The 22,384-nt window shown below is 44.1% G+C and overlaps 1 protein-coding gene across 5 annotated transcripts in view; it reads left to right on the top strand.

Annotated features, from left to right (window-relative positions):
• Window positions 1-22,384, top strand: part of LOC143986539 (NACHT, LRR and PYD domains-containing protein 3-like) — a 535,368-nt gene that overhangs the window by 30,714 nt on the left and 482,270 nt on the right. For all 5 annotated transcript variants that reach the window (XM_077484912.1, XM_077484916.1, XM_077484911.1 and 2 more), the window contains exon 3: window positions 1,251-1,553. In XM_077484912.1, the coding sequence (XP_077341038.1) occupies window positions 1,251-1,553 (303 nt within the window). The remainder of the gene's footprint in view (window positions 1-1,250; window positions 1,554-22,384) is intronic.

The following is a 22,384-nucleotide window of genomic DNA, read 5'->3' as shown; positions in this document are numbered from 1 at the left end:
GAAGATAGCGGAGGAGTCCGGCGAGAAGACCCCCGAAGACGGAAGACCCCCGGAGCTGTGCAATAAAGTATTTTATCTCGTGTGTTGTGTTTTTTTTGGTACTTTTATTTTACAGGTGAATGGGTAGGGGTACATTGTACATTGTACCCCATACTCATTCACATAGGGTGGGGGGCCGGTATCCGGGGGCCCCCTTATTAAAGGAGGCTCCCGGATTCCGATAAGCCCCCCGCCCGCAGACCCCGACAACCAACGGCCAGGGTTGTCGGGAAGAGGCCCTTGTCCTCATCAACATGGGGACAAGGTGCTTTGGGGTGGGGGGGCTGCACCCCCCCATGTTGAGGGCATGGTACGGCTCAGGAGGGGGAGCGCTTGCTCGCCCCCCTTTCCTGGCCGGCCGGGTAGCGTGCTCGGACAAGGGTCTGTTGTGGACTTGGGGGACCCCCACGCCGATTTTTTTCGGCGTTGGGGTTCCCTTTAAGTCCATACCAGGCGGCGGGGTCAGCAACGTCTCCTTCGCGGGCCCCGCCTACCTGGAGACGCACTCAAAATGAGCGGACTTTCCTCTGCGTGTGTGGGTGAGTCCGTTCATTTCAAAAGTAGGGCGGATAGTATGGCGGACTTAGTACGCCGTATTAGTCCGCTCAAAAAGTGGTGTGTGTGGTCAAGTCCGTTCATTCGAAAGTATGACGGTCTGTCCATCGGATTGTCTGACGGACTAAGTTGGCCAGACAGTCCGCCCCTGTGTCTTTAGAAGAAAACCTGTTAGAATTTGCAAAAGACTTGAGATCGGGCGCGGAGGTTCACCTTCCAGCAGAACAACGACCCTAAATATACAGCCAGGGCTACAATGGAATGGTTTCGATCAAAGCATATTCATGTGTTAGAATGGTTCAGTCACAGTCCAGACCTAAATCACATTGAAAATTTGTGGCAAGACTTGCAGCTGTCATTGCAGTGAAAAGGGGTTATAGAAAGTATTGACTCAGCGTAATACAAATCCCCCCACACTTTTCACATATTTATATCATTTATCATTTTCCTTCCACTTCACAATTATGTGCCACTTTGTGTTGGTCTATCACATAAAATCCTAATAAAACACATTTCCATTTTTGGATGTAACATGACAAAATGTTGAACATTTCAAGGGGTATAAATACATTTTCAAGGCACTGTATCTGCTGTCATTTGTCGGAAATCATTCAATCAGGATGAATGTTTATGGTTGCTGATTGTTCTCTCTGCAGGGTCGTCTCCTGGTGTCCCGGGAAAGGTCCCACATACCCCCGGGGATCTTCTCATATATTCTCTGGAGGATCTGATAGAATGTGACTTTAAGAGATTTAGGAACAAATTGTCTGATTTCTCCTATGGAGATAAACGTCCCATCCCCCGAGGAAGACTAGAGAATACAGACTGGATCACCACCAAGAACATCCTGATAGACACATATGGAGAAGAAGGGGCTCTGGATGTCACCATTCATGTCTTTACACTGATCAGTCTGATGGGACCTGCAGATGACCTCCGGGAGAGGAGAGCAAAACATGGTGAGTTCCCATCTATAATGTCCATTTCATACCAATTCCTGATCAATATCTGTGTGAGGAAGAACTAGGAATGTCATTCAGGGAAAGCCAGTGACCAATCGGGAGCTTCCAACTGGATTAACCACTTCCCACTGACAGTACGCAAATATGAGGCCTCACAGAAGTATACCTACAGAAGCCATTATATAATACATTGTATACATACAGAATCCATTATATAATACATTGTATACATACAGGATATATTATATAATACATTGTATACATACAGGATATATTATATAATACATTGTATACATACAGGATATATTATATAATACATTGTATACATACAGCATCCATTATATAATACATTTTATACATACAGGATCCATTATATAATACATTGTATACATACAGGATTCATTATATAATACATTGTATACATACAGGATCCATTATATAATACATTGTATACATACAGCATCCATTATATAATACATTTTATATATACAGGATCCATTATATAATACATTTTATACATACAGGATCCATTATATAATACATTGTATACATACAGGATCCATTATATAATACATTACATACATACAGGTTACATTATATAATACATTCATAATTTATTATATAATATGCACACAACAAAAAAAACAAATTGCCCATGGGACTTTTAAAGAGTACACCTCAAGACATGAAAAGCAAAATTTGTAAATTATTTATTAACAAACATTTAAAAGCCACATGTAATACAGAAAGAAGAAAATATATTAAGCATCAACATATTGATACATTTTACATTCATGTAATAAACCTTTCCATGAAACCTGGACATGTCATTAAATTCACTGTCAATAGTCTGGGATGGCTGTGTTGGGTCTCGATGCGTTTTGCGAGAAGAATCACACTTCTTCGGGAGAAGCACAGATAGATGCCTGGAGATCCAAAGCACAAATGAATAAACAGATGAAAAAAGGGGGATGGGGAGGTGCCAAACATTTTCATATATAATCCAGTATGTTCCACTTACAATTGATGGAGAAATCCTGGCCTACTGGCATCGTATAGTTAACTGGTTATAGAGTGGTCCAGAAATGGATGTATTCGGTTGGTATACAACCCCAAATTTTTATATAAAAAAATACTTCAAAACAGAATGTCCATAAAAGTCGATGGATAAATACATAAAATGCCAACCATGCCACCAAACTTCCCCCAGGAGCTGTGTGAGGGCAGGTAGATGGAAACCAGTGAGAAGCAACCAGGAACCGGAGCCTGGGCGAAGGATTTCGATCCCACCAAGGGAAATGCCCACACCTAAACAATCAATGAAATAGACCAAATTAAAAATCTAACCAAACAATAAATATGACCAGTGTGACTAATGAAAATAAATGTGCATGAAATGGTGAAAGTGAGTGTAAAGCCCCATACACACTATCAGATTATCCGCTGAGTTTTTCCTTCAGATTTACCAAAACCATATAGTATGATTTTGGTAAATCTGAAGGAAAAACTCAGCAGATAATCTGATAGTGTGTATGGGGCTTAAGATAAGGGTGCCTATGTGCTACCGTGATAAAATCCAAATCATTATATGATACAGTGAAATAGATTAATGAAATAAGATATACAAAATATTATTATTTTTTTCCATGAAATTTTTTATTGAAAGTAACAAGAATACAGCTTACTTGACAGTGTTATAGAAGCGATTGTTATTACACAAAAAGAAAAGAAGGTGAGCATAACATTTATCCAGATCAAAACATCAAGTCATCAATTTGATCACTCTGTGGTTTGAGGCAAGAGGTCCGTAGGGATATATTTCAAGATGATTAGCTAGCAGTATAAAGCCTTTGGGAACGTATTAGTCCTACACAAGCTACGCCTCGTTTGGGATAGGTTCCTTGACTCATTCATTTGTAGGCCTTTTAAATGTGGGGGTGTTCCCGTGGCGAAAGATTAATTGTCATTCTCGCCTCAATCGTCTTAAGGAGTAAAACCTTCACCTAGCCTATATGAGTCTGGATAAGGTGTATAGCTTCTAATTGGGCTTAGTGGTCTTCGTGAAGATCACAAGGGGGGGTTAGTAAAGAGGGTGAAGTGGGTGTGGGAAGGGATAGAGAGGCATAGAGGGGTAAGGGGAGCGGAACTGGGGGTGTGGAGAAGGTCTCATCTCTCTCTCCCTCCGTAGGGGTAGGTGTGAGGGAGGGGGAATCAGTTCTGCGACTCTTCCGTGGTTTGAAGATTCTACACTTTGGGCATGTGTTAAAGGGGTTGTTCGATGTAGAAATGGATCCTCCAATTTAGGGTTCGGTGTCTTCTGGGGGGCTTACTTGCCTTGTACTAGGGGTGGTCAAGTCGTGATATTCTGTTGTTGTTAGGAAGTGGGTGCAGCAGGCCCATTTTGCAGAGAATTTTGTGGGAGTGTCATTCGCTATGGAGATAAGTCGCTCCATTTCTGCTATTCTGTCAATCCTAGTGAGCCATTCTTTGATAGTCGGCGGGTGCGGCGATCCCCAATGAGCAGGGATGCATTGTTTGGTGGCATTCACCATGTGCATGGCAAGTGACTTTAGGTAGTGTGTTGTACGAGCGCAAAATGGGTAGTGCATGAGGAACTGGGCCGGTAAAAATTCCAGGGTAAGTGTGGTGACCTTGGTAGTGATACGGAGGACTTCGGTCCAGAACGGTTGAATTATGGGGCAGCCCCAGAAGATCGGTCGCATGGTTCCTTTCTCTGTCTGACACCTCCAGCATGTATCTGGGTGGTCTAGGTTATATTTGTGAACCAGTATAGGGGTACGGTACAATCGTGTCAGGATTTTATATCCGTTTTCTTGTGTTGTGATGTTAACGGAAACTTTGTGTATGGTCTGGTATATTTGTTCCCAGTCTTCTGGGGCGAGTGACAAGTCAAGGTCTCTCTCCCAAGTTGAACATGCCTTGCCAGCATTTGACATGACACTTGAGAATAGCAGGGAGTGCGTTACCGAGAGAAGGTGACATTGCGGGGTATCGGCTTGGCATAGGGATTCAAATGGAGATGTGGGTCTAGAGACCTTGAATTTCCTGTCCATCTCATTGAGGTAGTGGGTCAGTAGTAAGTAGTTCCAGGGGGAGATGGGGGGGTTTTCGCTGTCGGAATGTAGTTTATCGTAGGGTATAATTTTGCCTTGAGCGAAGAAGTGGCATATTGAGGCATTTTTGTGTGGCCAGGACTCATTCAGGAAGTTCCTGTGTAGTCCAGGTGGGAAGTCTGGGTTTAGGTGAACTGGAGTAAGAGGACCAGGTGTCGAGGAGATGAAAGTCACTTTGCAGGACTCTCGGAAGCTTCTTAATGTTGGATCAATCAGGGGGTGTGAGAGGGTATCGCTTGCAATGTGTTTATGAGGAATCCATGGAAAAGTAGGTAGTGGTAGTGGGGTAAAGGAGGCTTCCAGGTGGATCCAGTCCTTAATGCCGTTATGGATATTCCAATCTACTATCCTAGTGAGCTGACAGGCCCTATAGTAGTTTCTTATGTCGGGGAGACCTATCCCCCTTTAAGCTTGGGTAATGATAGGTGTTGATAGCTGAGTCTGGGTTTTCGGTCCCCCCAGAGGAAGCACGTACAGAGACTCTTGTAACTCTTGAAGAAGGTGGTGGGTATGTGGATAGGTGCCACTTGTAGAATGTATAATAGGCGGGGTAAGGCGTTCATTTTTAATATGGCCGCTCTACCAAACCAGGAAAAGATGGGTTTGTTCCATTGTTTAAAGTTGTTAGTGAGGTTTTGTAGTATATGGAGATGGTTTTTACTGTATAGGTCTTTTAGACATTGTGTGAGCTGGATTCTCCAGCAGGGACTACCTGAGTCATGTTATATGGTCCTCCTTCCACTGGAAGGGGAAGTTGCTTTTGCATTGGGCTACTACACTACTGGGGAGCGATACATTTAGGGCATGGGATTTGGAGAAGCTGATCTTGAGATTTGAAATTAGTTGAAATTGGTGGAATTCTTTTAGAAGGTTGGGTAGAGAGATATGCGGGTCAGTGAGGAAAAGGAGAATATCATCGGCATGGGCCGCCAGTTTGTATTCTTTGGTGGTGGTTTGTACACCTATAATGTCTGGGTTAGATCTTAGGCTTCTTAGAAAGGGTTCAAGGGTGAGGACGAAGGGGACTGGGGAAAGGGGGCAGCCCTGTCTCGTACCATTACAGATGGAGAAGGCATCTGACAAGGTGCCATTGACTCGGACTCGTGCTATTGGGTTGGAGTACAATGCCATTATGTAGCTCAATAAGCGGTGTCCTGCACCCATAGTTTGGAGGACTGCTTCCATATAGTCCCAGGCAACCCTGTCAAATGCCTTCTCCGCGTCCAATGATAGAAAGAAACCCGCTGTACTGGTAGAGGTGAGGAAGTGGTGGAGATTAATAGCTTTTAAAGTGTTATCCCTGGCTTCTCTGCCAGGGATAAAGCCTACCTGGTCCTGATCAATAACACTTGGAAGGAGGGGGAGCAGGCGATTTGCTATGATTTTGGCGATAATTTTTATATCCAAATTTAAAAGGGAGATCGGTCTATAATTTGCAGTTTGTGTGGGGTCTTTTCCTTCCTTATGGTATTACAGTGATGTGGGCTTCCAGCATAGAGGACGGGAGTGGGAATTCTGGGGAAAGCGAGTTAAATGCCTTAAGGTATGGAGTGTGTAGGACTTCTGCAAATGTTTTATAATAAACTGCAGAGAGGCCGTCCGGCCCTGGAATTTTCCCGGGTTTTAGGTTTTTCAGGGCTGTGTCCCATTCAAGTTTTGATATGGGTAGGTCTAGTTGGGTGGATGTTTCTGGTAACAGTGCTTTGGGGCAGTGAGCTTCTAAGAAACTGTCAATGAGATCTTTCCTAGCTGGTAATCCTATCTGAGTGTGTTCTGAGGCTTTTAGATCGTATAAACGTGTGTAAAATTGCTCAAAGGCATGCGCAATATCTTGGCTGCTCCGTACTGTGTTTCTGTTTGATGTTTTAAGCTGGTGAACAATTGTTTTAGCTCTTTTGGTGTGTAGTGCCTGTGACAGTAGGTGTCCGCTTTTGTTGCTATGCTCATAAAAGAGCTTCTGAGATAGTGTATGTTTCCTTTTTGATTTTTTTGATCTAGCAGCTCTAGGAGGTTTCTCCGTGTTTCAGAGAGTTCCTCTAGGGTGCGTTGGGCTAAGTCTCGTTTGTGTTTTCTTTCCAGTGTTTGTATTTTCGTGAGTAGCTCGTTCATTTGTTTCTGTCGGTCATGCTTGGAGATGAGATGTCCCCGTATCACGCACTTGTGTGCTTCCCATTGGGTTAACGGTGTAGTGTCAGGGGTGTCAGTGTCTACAAAATAGTTGGAGATAGTTGCTGCCACCTTATTTACCCTGTCTTTATCTGTGAGTAAGTTGGGGTCGACTCTCCATATTTTAGTGCTGTGGGTGGTGAGGGGAAACGTTATTCATAGAGTGATTGGATTGTGATCCGAGATGGTCATAGGTTCAATCGAAGAAGCGGAAAGGAGAGGTATATCTTGCTGACTAATGAAGAGGTAATCTAGGCGTGAGTATTTGTTGTGAGGGGCAGAGAAGAAAGTGTAGTCTTTGGTGTTAGGGTGCATTGTTCTCCATGTGTAGTGGAGAGCGAGTTCTTGTAAAGATAGTCTAATTTGTTTTAGTGATCAAAATGGGAGCTGGGATGTACCTGTGGAGGAGTCGAGGAGGGGGTTTAATGGAATGTTGAAATCCCCCCCTAGGATTAAGAGTCCCGTCTGAAATGTAGTCAGTAGTCGGGTGACCATTCTAAAGAAGGGGATCTGTGAAGTGTTCGGGCTGTAAATATTGGCTATATGTAATGGGTGTATTCCATATCGTGCCTTTTAGGAAGATGTATCACCCTTGTTCATCTTTAAGGGTGTCTGTTATTTGAAAGGGAAGGTCTTTGGCTAATAGGATAGAAGTCCCTTTTATTTTTGAATTTGGGTCTGTTGCGTGGAAGGCTAGCGGGTAGCGATAGTTTTCGAGTTTTGGGGATGGACCCTCTCTTGAAGTGGGTTTCCTGTAGGAAAACGATGTCCACCTTCAAGTTATGCATCATGGTGAGGTCTTTCGACCTTTTTTCTGGTTTGTTGAGTCCCTTTATGTTTAGAGAGACGAGTTTGAGCGACCGGGGGGAAGATGAGAGATGCGGGAAGGACATGGTGGGAGCCATGTGGTGTATGGAGGGAAATTGGGCTTCCCTGAACTGGGGGGAGCTCAATTAGGAGGGAGAGAGAGATGAGCAGTCTGGTTGCGGGGGGTGATAGGTAGTAGAGGAGTGGAAGTGTGAGCAGGGATCTAGAGGGGTCGGGGTAGGGGATATGGGGTGGGGGGGGGGGTCAGAGGATCAAGTGGGATGTGAGGGTGAGTTTGGGGAGTTAGATATAGGGGATAAGATCTGGTGTCCGGGGGTAAGTGTTTAGACCAGCTGACTTACCCTTGAGGGGGAGGGGGTCCGGAAAAGGTCAGCAGGGACTACCTGAGTTTGCTGGATGTGGATGTGGTAGTTACGGGTCTTAGAGTGGTCGAACTCTCGGCTACTCCGGAGGTCTGTCAAAAACATATGTGGGTTCCGTATTGGTGGTTGTTTTGGATGAGATGTAAGGGATGTGCGGCTTCTTGAAGAGTTGGGGAAGGTACTAACCGAGAAGAAAGAAGGTCAGGAGATCAGTTTCAAGCATGAGGTGACATGGACATGTTCGCTGGGTCTGAATTCAGTTTTAATCAAGGGGGTGAGTAAAAGTTTGAGGTTGTTCGAATGTTTAATCGGAGTGGAGTGTTTGAGCGTGACATACTTAGAAAAGCAGGACGTGTCTCATCAGATAATAAGCAAAAACAGAAGGTGCCTAAGGAAGAGGCTAGTAGGATTTTGCTTCATGGGGTTCACTTCTAAATGGAAAGGTACAGTAGGTCGATAATTATCTACTACAGTTTCATGCTATATTCATTCAGTGCTATACCAGAAAAACGCAAGTGCTGGGATCGTGTTTTAATAACCCAAACCGGTAAATATGCTCCATATACATGTATAAACAGAGGCAAACTTAACCAAGTCTACAGTATTTGTGTGTAGGCAACAATAACCTTAGGTTTATGAAGAGTACCTTTGGATGAGCCTGCAGGTGTCTCAGCTCCAATTTTCAATCCGGGTATACCCCGTTGGATGGAATACTATACTAGGACCTTTGACCCGGCTTCCGCGGTCATGATAGTTCTTACCAGTGAGTTTAGGAGAGCCGGGTTAACCTGCAAGCCTCCATCCTCCAGTTTCATCATACCTTCAAAAGTAGGTATTTCAAACAACTCAGGTATAACCTGTAAAGATAAAAAAGATAAAAGACAAAAAAAAAAAAAAGAAAGAACAAAGGTAAACAGGGAGGGAGTCTGCATCAAATGTGCTGAGGGATTAGCACTAACAAAACAGGCTCGATCAATCTGTGGAACAGGGTCTTTGGTAGAGGTCCGCTGTGACACTGACCGCAAATTTGCTGTAGGCGGTTATAATACCCCGGCACAAGTAATAGCGTGATTGAGGGGAAGAGTGGTGGTAAGTGGGGGGATAGTAGGGCTGTTGAGGGAGACGGGTAGTCTGTCCGTGGGCGAAGGTACGTTGCTCCATTTCGGGTCTCTTTCAGAGTTCCATTGCAGTCTGGTAAGGTGATTATGGGGTAAGTTATGGAGATTTAGTGCTGCTGGGCCTCCATTGCTTTTCCTGTTGTTTTCCAGATTAGGGTAGTGGTACCTGTCTTAACTCTGATCTTGGGATGGTGGGGGGCCCGTCCGGTGTGAGACTGGAGTCTACATGGGGTCAGCTCTGTACAATGGATCCTGGTTAGTTGGGATGGGTCTTTTAGTTGAATCATATCGGGTGTCTAGGCTGACCTGTTGTCGATCCTCCCTGGTGGTTTTCAGGGTGAGCGTATCACGTAGGCTGTAAGGTATAGCGTCTCGGGTATAGAAAGTCTTATGAAGCCAGGCTGGTGCAGGAAAATAGGGACCAAGGAAGGGGGGCAGTGCTTATCATAACAAGAGGGTGGTATTCAGTCAAAAAGGGCACTGACCTTGTTCCACAGATGATTTTCTAGGGTTAGCGGGTGTCTTCTTTACGGTGAAATCCGCGCTCGACGAGCCAGGGAGGCTGTTGGACTACCGTTCCTCCTGTGATCTTTGCGTTGTCGAGGGTTGGTATAGCTGGACCAGCAAGCGGCGGAAATTAGGATCTCTTTGACCGGCTTCGTGGACTCCTTCCATTGAGGTCGCATTTCTTGCTAACGGGAAGCAGAAGTCGCTGTACCAGTCGGGGAGGTCAATTTTGGGGATCTCTAAAACACTGCAGAAATGGTCTAGGTTCTCCGGCACTCTTAGTGCTGCCGTGCGACCCTGGTGTGATGCCGATAGGCAGAATGGGAATTTCCACCTGTATGCAATGGATCTCGCTCGCAGGAGGTCTAGAAGTGGTCTCAGTTCTTTCCTTCTCTGTAGAGTGATATTTGAAAGATCTTGATATATCTTTACTTCCACGCCATGAGATATTATGCGTCCTCTGTTGCGGGCTTTTCGCAGAATCTCCTCCTTCAGGGGTAAGCTCACTAGGCAGCAGACTACATCGCGAGGGGGATCAGTTTCTTTCCCTAGCAGTCTCAAGGCTCTGTGTAGTCTTTCTATCTCGATTGGTGTATCCTGGGGTCTTTCCAGGATATCGTTGAACAGGGCTGCCATTGTTTGTGTAAGTCTGCCAGATTCCACACTCTCAGGTAATCCCCTCACTCTTAGATTGTGATGTCTGCCACGATTGTTTAAGTCCTCTAAGTGCCTTTGTAAATCTCTGAGGTGTGTGGTGTGCAATTCAGTGACCTGCTGTACTTGACACAGGGAGACATCATGGCGGGCTGTTGTTAGATCCACCTCCTCCATTCTAATGTTAATTGTGTATTCTGTGTGTATGTTAATTGTGTATTCTTTATGTCAGCGGCGATCATCTGCATGTCATGCAGGTTGAGAGAGCATGTCTCACCTTTCCCTGTGTCAGCGGCGCCTTCTTGTGCTGTGCGCGGGCTCCTACTCGGGGAGCGTGATCTCCTGGTGGAAGCAGCCATGTTCTCCCTCTGGTGCTATGAGCATAATAGCTCTGGTATTGTGCCGCCGGGCTGGGTTCTCGGTTCCCTTGGTGAGCGGGACCTAGATGCGGAGTTACCGCAGCTTGTGTTGCTGGGCATGCCGCTGTAAGAGCCTCCAGGAAAGTTAATTAGGACCTCGGGTAGCCGGAGCTCTCAGTTCAAGCAGCCATCTCCGAGCCGTTCCAGGCCACGCCCCCCAAAATATTATTATATGAGGTTTAACAACATAGAAAAATATATAAAATGCATATATATTAAAATAATGAAATACAATAATTGTGTGATGTGATTAGAAGTAAAAATTGTGTGCTGTGGTCGAGTATGTGTGTGTGTGTGTGTATATATATATATATATATATATATATATATATATATATATATATATATATATATATATTAGGGGTGCACCGAATGGGTTTTTTGGTGCCGAAAATGAAAAATACATTAGGCCGAAACCGATATCGAAACAGCACCGATACCGAAAATGACTGTTTTAAAAAAATATTTTCATACAGCAGATGGTCAGAGACTGGGGGCATATTACAGGAGATGGTCAGAGACTGCGGGCATGGTACAGGAGATGGTCAGAGACTGCAGGCATGGTACAGGAGATCAAAGAAGCCTCACCAGTTCCCCAAAGATGCAGTCTGCCTGATAAAAATACATGCACAGTGTTTTCCATGTATTACACACACACACACACACACACACACACACACACACACACACACACACACACACACACACACACACACACACACGTAAAACATTGCTTATAGTGTAAATATTGAACTACCAGATGTTAATTGATTATGTATCAATTAATGTGAATGTGGAAAGATGAATCAAAAGGAGAGAAAATATATCCTGCTGATAAATAAATAAGTTTGCCAAAAATTGAAGAAAAAAAAAAAAAACACACCAGCAAACGATCAGCTAAATCCTCAAGGAAGTGGACATAACTGGCATGTGAAACCTTCAAACATACAATCACTTACCCTGAGAGGAAGGCAGACTTAGCACCTGGTGGTTGGTATCTCGGCTATACTGGGACCAAACAGTGATCTGAACTGTATAGCTCAGACCATTGAGTTAACCCCGCCCACACAGCATCCTCATGGTGGAACTCCACCAATGGGCTTGCATGGAGAAAGGGGAAGAGACATAATTGCTCATCCCCATTCATTGTGGCCAGCTGGTACCCAATGATCCCTGATGATGATGATGCAGATAATACAACTGTGCCATCAATGTCAACGTCACCAGTCATGGCAAAAACCTCTGATGCGCATGCGCAGCCACACTGACATCATACCTGCCACCCAAGTGACACCGTAAATTGTGGCAAACACTTGATGGCGCACAAGTGGGGACTCCAAAGCGTTGGCACCACACATGTGGGTAAGATGATGCTGCTGGCCATGGCATCATTTCCATGCTAGAGAATAGGCACAGCCATCCCTGCCTGTATCTCTCCCAAAGGGGGGAGGATAAATAGATGCAGCAGTGCCGGCGAGATGATGTAATGCCGGTATAATGGAAAATGCGGCACTGGGGGAAAAATTGAAAAAAGAAGACGCCAATCCCATCAGTCTCCCAACATCAGTGGTGAAATGAGACCTGGGGCACCCAAAGCCCTCCATGAACATCCCCACACCACTCAAAAGAGAGAATAACTCCCCATGAGCATGTATGTGCGAGGTGTGTAAGGAGGAGCCGGGAAAGCCAGGAGGGATTGCACATCCCGGGAATGAGAAATCAGGGAACAAAGGGAGGCAGAGCATCAGGGGAAAAAATAAAAAACCTCCTACCAGATACAGAATAGGGGAAAATCCCAAATGCAAGTATAGATATAATTGTAAGCACTGATCTCCAAGCACCATCATGTGCCCGGAATAGAAAACAGCATCATACATGGCACATTTCATAGGTCCCTAAATGGAGACAACAGTTATCAAATACACAAAGAATTACATAATTATCATACCCTAAATGGGCAGAAAGGACTTGAATGAGGTGGTTTCATTCACACCAGGGGCCTTGGTGGCTCCTAGTAAGAATATCCACCTCATTTCTCGCTGGAGAATAACCCTATCCCAGTTTCCACCATGTGGATCCTGTGGAATGTATTCACACCATAAAAATAGAACTTTGGGAGAACCATATGCATGGTCCTGGGCAACGTGCCTACCAATAGGGGAATACAGATCACCTATTTCGATGGCATATGTGTGACCATAAATCAAAAGTCTTTCCTATGAAGATTGCACCACACTCACAGGTCATAAGGTATACAATTCCTTTAGTTTGCCAATTCAAAACATTTTTAGGGAAAAATCTATTCCCATTTGGCAGTTACATAGTTAGTCAGGTTGAAAAAAAGACACAAGTCCATCCAGTTCAACCATGAAAAAAAAAAACGTATAATCCAATATACCCAATTCTATAGCCTCAGTTCATCCAGAGGAAGGCAAAAAACCCAGCAGAATATGATCCAATTTGCTACAGCAGGGAAAAAAAATCTTCCTGATTCCCCAAGAGGATTTTCCCCTGGATCAACTTTACCTATAAATGTCAGTACCCGGTTATATTATGCACATTTAGGAAAGTATTCAGGTCTTTCTTAAAGAAATCTACTGAGCTGGCCAGATCCACCTCTGCAGGGAGTCTATTCCACATTTTCACAGCTCTTACTGTGAAGAAACCTTTCCGTATTTGGAGATTAAATCTCTTTTCTTCTAGATGTAAAGAGTGCCCCTGTGACCTCTGTGTTGACCGTAAAGAGAATAACTCAACACCAAGTTCACTATATGGATCCCTTATATATTTTAACATGTTGAAACACTTCTCTTTAGAGAAGCCTACCCCACCCACACCTAACTGTATTTTCATTTTCTCCATCAGCTCATCCCCCCACAGTTAATACCTTTTGTTTCAACTTGACCCTTCCTTCTAGATTGTAAACTCTAACGAGCAGGGCCCTCTGATCCCTCCTGTATCGATTTGTATTGTAAGTGTACTGTCTGCCCTCATATTGTAAAGCGCTGCACAAACTGTTGGCGCTATATAAATCCTGAATAATAATAATAATAATAATAATAATGTTGATCATATCCCCTCATATTCTCCTCTTCTCAAGAGTGAATAAATTCAGTTCCTCTAATCTTTCCTCATAGCTGAGCTCCTCCATGCCTCTTATCAGTTTGGTTGCTCTTCTCTGCACTTTCTCCAGTTCCCCGATATCCTTTTTGAGAACTGGTGCATATTCCAGATGAGGTCTTACTAATGATTTGTACAGATAATATCTCTCTCTCTGGAGCCCATTCCTCTCTTATACAAGAAAGGACTTTGCTCACTTTGGAAACCACAGATTGGCATTGCATGCTATTATTGAGCTTATGATCTACCAAAACCCCCAGATCCTTCTCCACTATGTACTCCCCCCTAGCATGTATGATGCATATTCTTAGCCCCCATTTGCATAACTTTACATTTATCAACATTAAACCTCATTTGCCACATAGTCGCCCAATTAGACAGAGCATTGAGGTCAGCTTGTAAATTGGAGACATCCTGTAAGGACGTTATTCCACTGCATAGCTTGGTGTCATCTTCAAAGACAGAAATGTTACTTTTGATCCCAGACCCAATATAATTTATAAAGATATTAAAAAGTAAGGGTCCCAGCACTGAACCTTGTGGTACACCACTGATAACCTTAGACCATTCAGAGTAAGAATCATTAACCATTACTCTCTGAATTCTGTCTTTTAGCCAGTTTTCTATCCATTTACAAACTGATATTTCCAAACCTGTAGACTTTACCTTACACATGAGCTCTGTGTGCGGAACTGTATCGAACGATTTTGCAAAATCCCAGTATACCACGTCCACCGCCCCCCCTCTGTCCAACTATACCCCATCCACCACCACCCATCTGTCCAAATATACCACATCCACCACCACCCCTCTGTCCAAGTATACCACATCCACCGCCACCCCTCTGTCCAAGTATACCACGTATACCACCACACCTCTGTCCAAGGCTTTACTTACCTTTTCATTAAAAAAAATCAGGTCTGTCTGAAGTATGGGCATTTCCCACATTGAAAAGTGCCCTTGAGTTTTACCTACAGGTCAGGCATTTCTTTCACTCTAAATCTCCATCTATAAAAACTCGACAAACCCACTTCCTTTGAACACCTTTGTGCCCAAGGTCCTCACCAGTTGCATCTAATTTCCTCCATCCACCAAATCCTCCATGGGTCGACTCCCTTAACTGAGACTGCACATCTGTACATGAGCAAATGGGCCCATTTGTTAGGCAAACCTATCATGGTTCAGATGTGGGATAGAATTTGGACCTCCATCTTTAAGTCCTCTAAGTGTGTTACTCAAAGGAAAACATCTATAAAAATCCTCATGTTTTGGTATAAAACCCCCGATGTCATTCACAAATATGATCCTTCAGTCTCGCTGCACTGTTGGCAATGCAGGACTGAAACTGGTTTGTTATTTCTTTTTTTTTTTTTTTTTTTTTTTTTCCAAGAATTTTATTAAGTGTAAAAACAATACAGCAAGAAAGACAAAACATATGATTAACAGCAGTTACAAAGGGTAAAGCATATAGAGCTTGTTGTACATATATAGTAGCTCGCATAACAGTAAAAGTCAAGAATGAACTTAAAGAACCTAATACAATTGTCGAACCACCCGGACAGTGAGACTTGCACAAATATACATCTGTATGGGGGTCCGTTAGCTATATAACATGTTCGTTTCAGTAAACAGTGAATGGTATTCATCGTACTATAAGCCAAGGAGAAGGAGAGGGGTTAGGGAGGAGGGAAGAGTAGGGGAAGAGGGGGGTGGATAATAGGGGGGGAGGATAGTGGGTTCAACTCCGCTGCCCTTAGTCAGATGTAGGGGGTGGGGAGAACAATGCGATGGGCGGGAGGATTGTGCGATATTGTAACCCTATGTTAGTTTAAATTGGTGGAAGCGTCGGGGACAAGGGAAATCTGATATATTTCTAATGAGGGGGAATGTAGTAAAGGGAGGTTAATCAAGTTGGTGTAAAAGAAGGTCAAAGAGAATAGGACGCAAGATGAGACGTAGGGTGCGAGTCCAGTCCTGTCAGTTGAACTAGTTGGTGTGTGTTGTAATGCGGTCAAAGTCTGATGTGGTTAAGAAATGTTTCCAACATGCCCATTTTGACCCATAAGTACTTGGTTTGTCTTTGGCTATGTGAATTAGTTCTTCCATGTCCGCTATCCTTTGCATTTTCAGAAGCCAGGTGTGGACGGTAGGGACAGTGCGGGATTTCCAGTGGATCGGAATACATTGCTTAGCAGCATTGATCATATGTATTATAATGGATTTGCGATAGGTAGATTGTGACAGAGTAGTGTGGTGTAAAAGGAATTGAGCAGGGCAGTAAGGTACCTCATAGGTCGTTATGGTTTTTATCAATTGATGTATGGTTGTCCAGAATGGTTGGAGAGAGGGGCAAGTCCACCAAACGTGGAGTAGGGTGCCTTGGTTTTGTTGGCATCTCCAGCATGTTTCTGAAATGGATGAATCCCATTTGTGTAGTCTCTCTGGTGTTTTATACCAACGGGAGAGAAGTTTGTACCCCGTTTCTTGAACGGATACATTTGTGGAGCCCTTATGGATATTACGAAATATATTGTCCCAGTCATCTTCTGTAAGTGTAAGGTTTAGGTTTTGTTCCCAAGCTGTACAAGTTCGAAGGTCGTTAGATTTGCAATCACCAAATAAGAGAGAATGAGTTTGGGAGATAAGGTGTGTGTGGGGTGAATCTGCGGTGCAGAGTTGTTCAAAGGGCGTTAATTGTCTCGAAAGGTCAGTCACATTCCCCAGATTTTTGAGGAAGTGGGATATTTGTTGGAAGGTCCAGAAGGGAATAGGGGCCGTTTGCATTTCACTAGCTAATTGGGAGGATGATTTAGGGCGTCCATTGTTATAAAAGTGTTGTAAAAGGATACGTGGTTGCGACCAATGGCCTTGGAGGAAGTTGGGGTACATTCCAGGCGGGAAGTCAGGGTTTAATTTAAGTGGAGTTAGAGGGCTCGTGATGGAAGAGATTGAGGATTGTGTGCATAGTTTTCGAAAACATCGCAAAGTCGGAGCTATGAGTGGGTGTAATTTGATTTCCTTTTGGGAAAGCGAAGACTGAATCCAAGGGAGGGATTCGAGTGGCAGTATAGTGCATGAGGATTCTAGGGATATCCAATCTTTGTTAGTCGACTGGGTATTCCAATCTACAATTCTAGAAAGTTGAACTGCATGATAATAGTTCAACAGGTCTGGAAGGCCTATGCCACCAAAATGTTTGGGACGGGTCAGGGAGGAGAATTTGATCCTCGGTCTGCGGGAGCCCCAGAGAAATCTGGAGCATATGCTTCTGTAGGTTTAGAAGAATGATCGTGGGAGATGTATGGGGATCGTCTGAAGTATGTATAAAAGTCTCGGTAGAACATTCATTTTTAATATGGCGGCTCTGCCGAACCACGAGAATATTGGCTTATCCCAACGCTTCAGGTCGGAAATAATGTTTTGTAACATGGCATGGAAGTTTCTTATGTATAGGTCTTTTAGATGGGACGTCAGTTGTATGCCCAGGTAGGTAATGGAGTGGTCATTCCAATGGAATGGGAAGTTTGCTTTACAGTGGAGTACGTCTTCAGAGGGGAGGGAAACATTGAGGGCATATGATTTAGAGAAATTAATTTTCAGGTTGGAAAGTATGTTGAAATTTTTAAATTCGTTCAGTAAAATCGGAATTGATGTATGCGGACGAGTAAGGAAGAGTAGGATATCGTCTGCAAAGGCAGCAAGTTTGTATTCTTTGGTAGTGGTCTTGATTCCTGATATATCGGGGTTTTGTCTAATGCTGTTAAGAAGGGGTTCAAGGGTGAGAATAAAGAGAATAGGAGACAGGGGGCATACCTGTCTGGTTCCATTGGATATGGAGAAGGCATCCGACAGGGCACCATTAACACGGACCTTGGCCGTTGGGTTGTGGTATAGGGAGTTAACCAGGATGGAAAATTGTGGACCAAAGCCAAAGGATTGTAAGACAGCTTGCATATAGTCCCATGCTACCCTGTCGAATGCCTTCTCCGCATCAAGGGACAGGAAGAATCCCTTACTTTTGGAAGTTGTGATAATGTGATGTAAGTTTATAGCTTTGAGAGTGTTATCTCTAGCTTCACGATTGGGAACAAATCCCACTTGGTCTTTAGCAACGAGGGAGGGCAGAATGGGGAGTATCCTATTGGCCAAGATTTTGGCGAAGAGTTTGACGTCCGCATTAAGTAGGGATATTGGTCTGTAGCTAGCTGGTTGTGTGGGGTCTTTGTCATCTTTGGGTAAAACCACTATATGAGCTTCAAGCATCTCCTTATGCATGTGAGTCGTGTCAGAAAGAGAGTTGAAAGCTGATAAGAATGGTTTATGTAAAATATCTGCGAAAGTTTTGTAGTAGACTGCAGGCAATCCGTCCGGACCTGGGCTTTTACCTGATTTTGTTTGTTTAAGTGCTTTGTCCCATTCAGCTTTGGTAATGGGGCCTTCCAGGTCAGCTAGAAGGTCCTGTGTTAAGAGTTTTGGGCAATATTTATTTAGAAATTCCGTCATTTGTCGTAGTCTAGTTTGGGAAGGGGGTGGATGGTTAGCAGATCCTTTTAAATTGTATAGTTTAGCATAGAATTGCTCAAACTCCCGTGCAATCTCATCATTTTTGGTGTGATTAATTCCCGTTGGGGAGTTTAAGCAGTGAACGGTGGAGTCAGTCTTTTTAGAATGGAGTGCCCTTGCTAACATTTTACTGCTTTTGTTCCCGAATTCGTAAAAGTATCTTTGGGACAGCATGTATCGTTTCCTAATGTGCTTGCCTAGTTCCTCCTGTATTTGAGTCCTGGTAGCTTGAAGGTCTTGGAGCGTTTGAGAGGCTAGGGTACGTTTATGGGTCGCCTCTAGTATTTTGAGTTTGTCGAATAATTGTTGAAGATACTTCTGTCTGTCTCTTTTAGCTTTGGCTGATATAGAGATCATTTTCCCTCTGATAACGCACTTATGGGCAGCCCATTGTGTCAGAAAAGAAGTGTCAGGTGTGTCATTCTCTTTAAAATAGTCGTTCAAGTAAGTTCTGAGATCCGCTACGTTCCCTACGTCTGAGAGGATAGCGGGGTCTAGTCTCCAAATTTGGGTACGAGTTAGTTTGTCGGGAAGTGTCAGCGTCGCCGTAATGGGGTGATGGTCTGAGTGAGTCATCGGTTCTATTGTTGCATTTGTCAGATAGGCAAGATCAGGTTGAGTCAAGAATAAGTAGTCAATCCGTGAGTACTTGTTGTGAGGGGATGAGTAAAAGGTGAAGTCTTTCGTTGTAGGATGTGTTGTGCGCCATGTGTCATGGAGAGAAAGTTTTTGGAGGCAAAGCTTAATCTGACGAAGTGCTCTATAAGGAAGAGAAGAAGAGCCCGTGGACGTGTCCACCAAAGGGTCTAGGGGGACATTGAAGTCACCACCCAGGAGCAAAATACCTGATTGGAATTCCTGTAGTTTGGTGGAGACGGCACGAAAAAAGGATACTTGGGTTTTGTTTGGGCTATATAAATTGGCCAAAGTTATAGGTTTGTTGTGCCAAGTACCTTTGAGAAAGATGTATCTACCCTGTTCGTCCTGAAGTATATCAGAGATCTGTATAGAGGCATGTTTGGATAACAGGATAGATACACCCTTGGTTTTAGAGGTTGGGGATGTAGCGTGGTAGTGGGTAGGGTAGAAATCCGAAGCTAATTTGGGAATTTTCGGGGAGTGAAAGTGTGTTTCCTGTAGGAATACCACATCTGCTTTCAATCGTTGCATGCTTAATAATATCGATTTTCTTTTTTCTGGGACATTTAGACCTTTTACGTTAAGAGAAGCTATTTTGAGCGAGGGGAAGTTGGTTTTGGAGTTTACGGTGGTCATCATGGGAATTTTTCTAGGCATAAGTGGAGTGTCAGAATGAGGTGGTGTACCTCTGGGGCGAAGAGGGCAGCGGAGAGGAACCCAAACATCTATAGGTGTGTGAAAAAGAGGGGAAAGGGTAAGGGTAAGAGTAGGCAAAAAGGGGGGACGGTAAGGGGGGGGGGGGTTGGACGGGAGAACTCTGGAAGTTAGGGCTTGTGTAGCTGCGTGTATTGGGGGGATACACAGCAAAGTTAAGTTAGAAACTTATATACTGGGGTCAGGTGTAATTCTAAGTCACACCCAGCTGAGGTAAATCCAGTAAAGGTCAGATCACTCTCAAAGGAGGTCTCTGTGGGTGAGGGTGGAAGGTGTCGAAGTGATATGAGATAGGATCTCGAGGTCCTGAAAGGTCTCGAAGCCTAAGATTAAAACTTACATCAAAATGAATCGTTTCTAAGAGGGGATGCTGGATAGCGTAAGGAATTCAGCTAAACAATTAGAATAAAGGGCGGAAGGGCCAAGCAGGATATAAGGTTAATAACAGAGGAGTTGTGTGGTCACCAAAAGTAAGCATATCTCAATCAGGACGGAGTGAGAGGGTAAGAAATCAGACCTGTGAGTGGATGCATTCGGATATGGATTTAACAGGTAGATAACAAAGGAGGACAAGTGGGACAGCTACTACAAACGTAAGTAAATATATGTTACTGGCTGTGTTGGCGCCAATAGGCTGTTCGTCTGCAAGCGTTAGCTGACCAGTATAGCAGGAGTCTGCCTGGTGGGTCATGCAACTTAACAAGGTAAAATCAAACCGTTGAATAAAGTAATAACGAAATATAGAACAATAAAATGGGCAGGGCTGGGAGAGAAACCCCTGTGTCAGCTTGTAGTAGAACCCCGGCTCAAAAATTAAAATAGCATAATCCTAAGCAAACATCAAACATCAACCCCCCTGTAGCGGAACATGTTCATATTATTGATTCCCAAAGGTAAGGAGTAAAATAAGGCACATAGATTATAGAGACCATGGCATATATAACATATTTGCATAACATGCTCACATGGCGATCGATCAAATTTAAAAGGGGGGGGAAACAAGTGGCCTACTTTTCTATCAGGAGAGGGTATGATGCGAGGTGGGGATCAATAGATGTGGTACCAAAGAGTCTCGGAATTTGGCCTAAAACAATCAGCTAGAAAATCATGATAGGGTAATGCAAATTATTCAGGGAGGGCGGAGAATTTCTAGAAGCAGGGTATTGCGGAACTGAGGTATCGATCGCCATGGGAGTCATACTTAAAATAAGAAATAAACATGAAGACAAGGAGGGGGAAAGAAAGAGAGAAAAGAAAAAGAAAAAGAGAAGATCGAGAAAAAGAAGAAGAAGCAAGAAAAAGAGAGAAAGAAAGGGAGAAAGAGAAAATAAAAGAGGGGAAGAGGAGGAGAAGAAGAGAAAGAAGAATAAAGAGGAAGGAAAGGCAGTGGGTGCAAGGAAGACAAGCGTTTAGCATGAGTATACGTAAAGTGAACCCAATAATTTGTAAAAGCATAGAAGGTGGAGTTGTGGGTATGCAGTCTGTAATGAAAGAGGATCATAGCGTTGGAAATCTAAGGCATAGTCACAATTGCTCTGCGGGGTCTGGTGGGGCGATCAACAGGGTATCCGGGTAAAGACAACAAATTCGCCGGAGCTCTGAAAGGGATGTGTGGACTCAGCAAACATAAGGATCGGTGTCCTGTAAAGGGTATAGACAGTTACTCACCAGACCCGTTGATCTCGTAAAAGCGCGTCAAGGCAGGAAGTGAGGGAAGATGACCAGTGAGACAAGAAGGGAAGCGTGTCACCACATGTAGGTTGCAATTACCAGTGAGTCTTGGAGGGGCATGTGGGGGAAACGGAACATAAAGGTTCAGTAGAAAAATAGAAAAATAAAAAGGGGTAGCGTCATGAGATCCGGGGTTCAATAAGATGATGGTCATGAGTAATTAATAGGGAAAGGTGTCAAGCCAGTCAGGCTCTTCGTTGTCTCCGGTAGTCCGGGGATGCTGTGGGGCTATTATTTCTCACATTGCCTGCTGCGCGTGGAGAAGCAGGTGCAGGAGGAGGGTACGCTCTCCGACGGCGGCTGATGCTGAAGTTCCCTGCTTCCGCTATGCCGTCCATGAGCTCCGCTCTGTGCATGGTGGGTAAACGAAATTCGCTGTACCAATCAGGTACTTCAACGATCGGTAGATTTAGTGTAGAGCAGAAATGTTCCATGTCCTCGGGAACTCTGAGGTTCGCTGTGTGCCCATTGGCAGAAGCTGAGAGACAAAACGGATATTTCCATCTGTATGTGACTGCTCTGTCACGAAGGACATCCAAGAGGGGCCTTAGTTCTCTTCTCCTCTGCAGGGTAATGGAAGAAAGGTCTTGAAAGATTTTTATCTCAGATCCTTGATAAATGATTCTTCCTTTGGCTCTCGCCCTTCTCATTATTTCCTCTTTTAAAATAAAATCTGTGAGGCAGCATATTATGTCCCTTGGTGGGTCCGCTTCTCTCCCCCTAGGGCGAAGCGCTCTATGTATTCGCTCAAAGGGTATCGCGGTGTCCAGGGGTCTGTCCAACAGATCATTAAAGATGGATGCCACGGCTTGAGCGATGTGTGGGGGATCCACAGATTCGGGGAGACCTCTCACTCTCACATTTCGTCGTCTG

Source organism: Lithobates pipiens, unplaced genomic scaffold (genome assembly GCF_037356315.1).
Source record: "Lithobates pipiens isolate NorthernLeopardFrog02 unplaced genomic scaffold, aLitPip1_a1.2 Scaffold_167, whole genome shotgun sequence".
Classification (NCBI taxonomy): domain Eukaryota; kingdom Metazoa; phylum Chordata; class Amphibia; order Anura; family Ranidae; genus Lithobates; species Lithobates pipiens.
The sequence above is the reverse complement of the archived record's forward strand: the minus strand, read 5'-3'. Positions and strand labels throughout refer to the sequence as shown.